The sequence below is a fragment of the Daphnia magna genome, linkage group LG5, assembly GCF_020631705.1.
Source record: "Daphnia magna isolate NIES linkage group LG5, ASM2063170v1.1, whole genome shotgun sequence".
Taxonomy (NCBI): domain Eukaryota; kingdom Metazoa; phylum Arthropoda; class Branchiopoda; order Diplostraca; family Daphniidae; genus Daphnia; species Daphnia magna.
Genome location: NC_059186.1, coordinates 2,976,599 through 2,983,259, shown reverse-complemented (window position 1 = coordinate 2,983,259; position 6,661 = coordinate 2,976,599). Strand labels below are relative to the sequence as shown.

The 6,661-nt window shown below is 45.6% G+C and overlaps 2 protein-coding genes across 2 annotated transcripts; both read left to right on the top strand.

The window, feature by feature from the left end:
• On the top strand, positions 1-4,025 carry LOC123472588. Its single transcript, XM_045174451.1, has 3 exons — positions 1-258; positions 418-1,209; positions 1,335-4,025. The coding sequence occupies exons 1-3, from the start codon at positions 1-3 to the stop codon at positions 4,023-4,025; spliced, it is 3,741 nt and encodes a 1,246-aa protein (XP_045030386.1).
• A 102-nt stretch (positions 4,026-4,127) lies between these two features.
• LOC123472280 lies at positions 4,128-6,250 on the top strand. Its single transcript, XM_045173560.1, is given in 2 exon segments — positions 4,128-5,334; positions 5,336-6,250. Coding segments are annotated over 2 exon segments (1,893 nt in total). The 5' UTR covers positions 4,128-4,263; the 3' UTR covers positions 6,158-6,250.
• The last annotated feature ends 411 nt before the right edge of the window (positions 6,251-6,661 follow it).

The window sequence follows — 6,661 nt, the reverse complement described above, 5'->3', positions numbered from 1 at the left end:
ATGGCTCCGACAACAAAAGGCTCGAGAACGGCCATTAAGGGCCACATAACAAAAACAATCAACCTAATCAATGGGTTGAAAACTGTGATGACGCAAGAAGAGCTCAGCAACCTAGAAGTCCTGGAAACTAAGCTTAAAGGATGCTACGAAGCCTACAAAGGGTACTCAACAGCAATCCAAGACGAACTCAATGAAGCGGATGCAGCTCAGGCGGAATACGACGCCGAAACTGACATCACGTACCAAACACAAGATGAGGTATCAAATGCCAACGCAGTCATCAAGTTAAAACGTCAGGAATGGCTAAATATGTTAAAGAAAAAAGAAAAAGAGGAAGAAGAAAGAAAACAAGAAGAAAAAGAAGAAGAAAGAGACAAACGAATTCTAGCCCTCATCCAACAACAAGTGATGAATCAGGCAACCATAACCCGCGACATAATCACACAAGTGATTGCAGCCATACCTACGCCTCAAGCGCCAGTGGTTAACGTAACCGCAGCAGCTCCACCACAATCGACACATTCGATGAGGCTACCAAAAAGGCAAATTAAACATTTCAAAGGGGACATTTTAGAATGGACCCAATTCTGGGAATCGTTTAATGCGGCGATTCATTCCTCAACCCTTACCAACGTTCAAAAGTTTGACTATCTCAAAGAGTATTTGAAAGGCGAAGCTAACTTAATTGTTAATAATCTTGAATTAACAGATGCTAACTACCAGGTAGCCATCGACGAGTTAACAAGAAGATATGGCAAAAAACAGGTTATGATCGACGCTCACTTCAACAAACTGCATACCTTGCAGCCAGTGAAAGACGGAAATGATGTGCCAGCCCTCAGGAGTTTTCAGCTGAATCTCCAATCGCACATCAGTGCCTTGGAGACATTAGGAGTCCCAACGTCTTCTTTCGGGGGACTCCTCGGTACTCAACTAATCAAATTAATTCCTTCAAGTTTACAGCTAGAATGGGCAAAATCAGAGTCCAACAAATCAACGGACATTGAAGGAGTAATAAAGTTCATCGGCGACCAAATCGATGCAGCCGAAAGATTCAACAGGATTAGAGGAGTAGAAAAGGAAAAACCATCTCCAGCTTCTAAACAACCAAAGCCTTTCAGCCCACCTCTAGCAACAGCGTCCCAACTGGCCGTTGGCGCTAAATCAAAGCCAGCTCCACAGTTCAAACCAACTTTAACATCTAAAAGTGTTAAATTTAGACCTAATTGGATTGAATGTGAAAGGCCTTGTATATTTTGCGGGCAAATTCATTGGCCGACAAGATGTCCAAAAGACTTAGCGGAGAGAAAATCAATCATTAACAATTTAAAAAGATGCGTGAATTGTTTCGGAGGGAAGCACGAGGTCAAGGATTGCACATCCCCCGGAACTGCAACAAATGTGGAGGGAGACACCATTCCGCCCTCTGCGATAAAGGAGACATCAGAGTCTCCAAACCATCAAAATCGGCAAGCATCGTGGCCAGCAACTCCATCTCGGCCACTACAGCCTGCGCAAGTACGTTCGGGCAGTTAATGTTAAAAACGGCAACAGTGATTGTCAATGGACCAGACGGCAACGAAACTAGAGCAATTTTATTTGCTGACGACGGAAGTCATCGATCATGGGTGCTAAAATCGCTCTCATCACAACTCAAATTGAAAACAGTAGCGGTAGAAAATATCAGCACGAGAGTGTTCAAGAAAAAGGAAGCTAGCCAACCCGAAATGACAAAAACCGTTGAAATGCAAGTAAGGGGCACCTGGAAAGGCGCCCCAAAAATTACATTAATCGCTTTAGAATCAGACCACATTGCAGATACTGGCCCTTACATAGGATCCGAATTTGCAAGGAGCCTCTGGATCCAAAACGAAAAAATGGCTGACGACAGATTTGAAATGGCACATGAGGAAGAAGACCCAATTGGGATTCTGGTTGGAATGGACCAAATGTTCCAAATCATGTCAAATGAAGCAGCAATTCAGAGTCCGTGCGGTCTACGCGCATTCAAAACGAAGCTGGGAAGAATGATAGCCGGTCCCTCACAAGAAACTAATTCTAAGACAGGCAATCAAATAATCCAGCACCTAATTTTAACATCTAATTATCCAGTGCCGCAGATAACGTCATCATTCGCAACAAGCAGCCGAATCGAAAGGAAAGAAAATCCACAACCAGGAACATCATTTTCAGATGCACCAACCGGATCCTGCGGAGAAACAGACACCAAACGGGTTGAACACGACGAAATAACGGCAACCAATTTCGACCTTTCCCACTTTTGGAAAATAGAAAATTTTGCGAACCTAGAAGGCGCTGAAGCAGTGGAGTCAGAGGATCGTTTCGACTCCTTCGACGAGAAAATAACAAGATGGCCAGACGGAAGATACTGTACACCAATACCTTGGTCAACAGATAAATGGAGACTCCAGAAAAACCTACCGTTGGCCACTGGAAGAGTAGAAAGCACAATAAGCAGATTGAGAAAAAATCCAGGAGACTTGGTGAATTATCACCAAGAGATCCAAAAACTGATCGATAGCAAATTCGTGGAAGAAGCAAATATGGACTACGACCAGCCCCATACTTACCTTCCACATCATCCGGTCTTCAGAGTCGACAAAACAACAACGAAAATAAGACCCGTTTTCGATGGAGCGGCAAAGACGAAATTTGGTCCTAGTCTAAACGACGTGCTGGAGACCGGACCGAACCTTAATCCCGATCTCCTATCGGTATTAATGCGATTTCGAAAGTGTAAGATCGCCTGGATTGCGGACATTGAAAAAGCCTTTCTCAACATCGCCCTACAGCCTGAAGACGCGGAGGCAATCAGGTTTTTATGGCCCAAGGATCCAGCAGTAGCTGGATCCCCGCTCAAAGCTTACAAGTGGAAAAGGGTGCCCTTCGGCCTTAGTCCTAGCCCCTTCCTGCTACGTGTAACCATAAACAAACATCTTAAATCACTAAAATCTCGTTTTCCAGAAACAATAGAGCAGCTGGAAAAGAATCTATACGTAGACGACTACCTTGGCGGAGCGAACGACGTGACAATCGCCAAACAAAGAGTCGATGAAACCGACGAGATTTTCAGCGACGCCCAACTCAACATGAGAAGCTGGGCAACGAACAGTGACGAGCTAAGACAACACTTGAAGGAGAAAGGGCTGTCGAACCAAGTCGTCGGCCTACTCTCCCCAGCGTTGGACGGACAACAAAAGGTGCTAGGAATCCGGTGGGACACCGGATCCGACTCCTTTCAATTCGACCCAACAGCTATAATTCAAGCAGTAGAGGAAGTAGGAACCGAGATCACAAAAAGGAAAATTCTTAGCATCTCGGCAAGGATTTTCGATCCAATCGGATTTTTAGCACCTACTGTCCTTCTATTAAAGATTATTTACCAGAAACTTTGGGAAAAGGAGATAGGTTGGGACCAAACTGCTCCAGCCGAAATCCAGAAATCATGGAAGCTGGTGATGACGAGCCTAATCGATTTCACCCAATTGAAAATTCCACGCTGGATCGGATTGTCAGAAATGATCATCTCCCATGAACTCCACGTTTTCGGAGACGCATCAGAAGCAGCGTACGGAGCCGTAGCATACGCACGACTTCAAAGGAGACACGAAGAACCGTACGTCGTCCTACTGACGAGCAAGACCAGAGTTGCACCACTACCCAAGAAAAAAGTAACTTTACCTCGGTTAGAATTACTAAGCTCGCTTTTAGCCGTACGCCTAGGTGAAGTCGTCAAAACAGCAATGCAAATCCAGCATTGGAGGACAATTTACTGGTCGGACTCTTTAGTCTCACTAGGATGGATCAGAGGCGAACCAAACAAATGGAAGCCATTCGTTCGAAACCAAGTAGAAACGATAAGAAAGTTCTCTCAGCCCGAGTGGTGGAGACACTGTCCAGGTCTCCAAAATCCGGCCGATCTTGCCTCGCGGGGGAGCGCCAGCGCCAACGCTGGTAACTTCAACTCTATGGTGGAACGGCCCGATCTGGCTCAAAGAAGATGAATCGGAATGGCCAGATTCCCCCAACACCCAAATTCCACAAACAATTCAATTTGAAATTGAATCAGAAGCAAGGAGTACGACGGTCAGCACGACAGCAGCCATCACAGCTCCAACAACCACCATTGAATGGAATTTGGACAGAATATCTACTTGGAATCGACTAGTAAGAAGAACGGCATGGATCGCACGATTCCTAAGAAGGAGTCAAGGGATATTAAGACCCCCTGGACAAGAATTTATGGAATCAATAAAATTATTCGAAAAGGTGATCCAAATTAACCGACTATCTAGAGAAGAATTGGATGAAGCGGAGCTGACTATTTATCGGCAGCTCCAACGGGAGCGATACCCCAAGGCATTTGAATCTCTGCAGCAGGACAACACAATCCAACCCAAGGAGAAAATCGCATCTCTTCTCCCAATCTGGGACCAAAGAGACAGACTCATCCGTGTACAGGGAAGAGTGTCACTTGCTTTAAGGGATCGAAATATCGAACCCCCAATTCTGCTTCCTGCAAAACATTTAGTAATCTCCTTTTTAATTACAGACAAACACGAGTCTTTACTACATGCAGGAGTAAAAGGAACACTATCGGAACTAAAGGAGAAGTTCTGGATAGTGAAGGGACGGCAGCAAGTTAAAACCGCTTGGTTCGCTTGTGTTGAATGCCAAAAACTAACGTCACCACCGTTCCAAGAACTAGCAGCCCCACTTCCGTTAAATCGACTCCGCCAGGCGCAAGCATTCCATATTACAGGAGTGGATTTCGCTGGACATTTGTTTTACAAACCAGCCCCATCCAGAAGGAAAGCGAAAGCCCTGACATCAGTCCAGGATCCGACTTCAACAGACGATCCAAATAAAGAGCCAGCTGAGGAGCTTATCGCAGAAGAAGACGCTCCAAATGAAGCTCCGCTCGCAGGCGAAGAAACGCCAACAGAAGAGGATATCGAAATCCAAGATATTCCACCGACAACGACTAAAGCTAAGAAGACTAATCAGCTCAAAAGTTATGCTTGTCTTTTCACATGTGCTGTCACTCGTGCGATTCATCTGGAACTGATGCCGGACATGACCGCACGCTCCTTTCTATTTGCCCTCCGCAAATTTGCAGCTAGACGAGGACCTATATCGGTGATGTATTCCGACAACGCACAAACTTTCCGATGTGTCGACCGACATTTAAAACTACTCAACTCCGATCCGACTGTCCAGGATTATCTTGCCGCCAGGAAGACTCTCTGGATATATTCCGCCAGCCGCCCCCTGGTGGGGCGGGTTCTGGGAACGAATGGTGAGGAGCGTCAAGGATCTGCTTCGACGCTCCAACGGTCGAGCTTGTCTGGACTACATGGAATTGGAAGCAAGCTTAATTGAGATAGAAAGCGTGATTAACGCACGCCCGCTCAGCTATATCGGAGAAGGAGCCGATGATCCGCTTCCAATCACTCCTAACCAATTCCTCAACAATCGACGTTCTACTCGCGCGGACCCGGAGCCAGCTACTAATTTAATAGCTCCTACCTCAACTAGCACCAAGTTGTTAGAAATGGATAAGCTCAGAAGAAATTACGTTGCCGATATCTGCTCCAGATTTGTGGACGACTATTTACGTCAACTGGACAACTTTCACTCCAAGGGGAAGTCCGGAAGAAAAATCCGCCTAGGAGAAATCGTCGTAATCCACGACGAAAACTCCAAACGTTTAATGTGGCCGATAGGAGTAGTTAAGGAATTAATACCTAGCCGTGACGGACTTGTTCGTTCCGTGATGCTTAAAATTCCCAACGGGAACCTCATTAATCGAGCAATTCAGTCCCTTCACCCCACAGAACTAAGAGAAGATCGAGATGAGGACATCGAGATTGAAAATCCGGATCCGACCCAGGAGCCGGATGAGGATCCAGCTCCACTTGTCCTAACACCGGAAATTGAGCCAGCGGTCGGAAATGTGGTCCCGGCCGCCGGAGAGACGGACAACGTCGTCGGAGAAGTCGAGCCAGATGGTACGGGCTCTAGTGGGGAGTATGTTGGGAATGTAATCGCCCAACAGACGACGACAACCCGATCCGGCCGCCGGACGACTGCACCCGCGCATTTGCGCGACTATTGTCTCAGGGGCCCCCGATAGGTGGCCCCAAACCCCCATTGTTTCCCCTCCTTTAATTGTTACCCCCCCACTAAGTGACTGTAAATCTAGCAGTGTAAATCGAATAGACGGTTGGACCAGACACAGTTCTTAGTGTCAATTTAATTCTCAACTTAAACTGTAAGTACGGTACGACACACCGCAAAAAGTATTACAAAGTTTACACTGGGCATATTCGCTCAACATCAATCACTCTTGGCTCGTTAAAATCTTTTCTTGACAAGTGAATTTTTGAATGTGTGCTCATGAAAGGCGCATTTGTTTGGGGTAATGTGATAGTCAAAATGAAATTATTTGGATTCAAGTTAATAATTACTTATGTTTATTGCATTATTAAATAATTTGAAAAATTGTTAAAAAGTAGGGTGACAATGGATAACTTCGCATTTCAACAGATTTTTTTTCTGCTGGTACAGTATCCTGCACAAAAATCCGAACATCGATTTAATTTTTTAAAGCCACCTATTGGCGGGGTAAAGGGTTTTT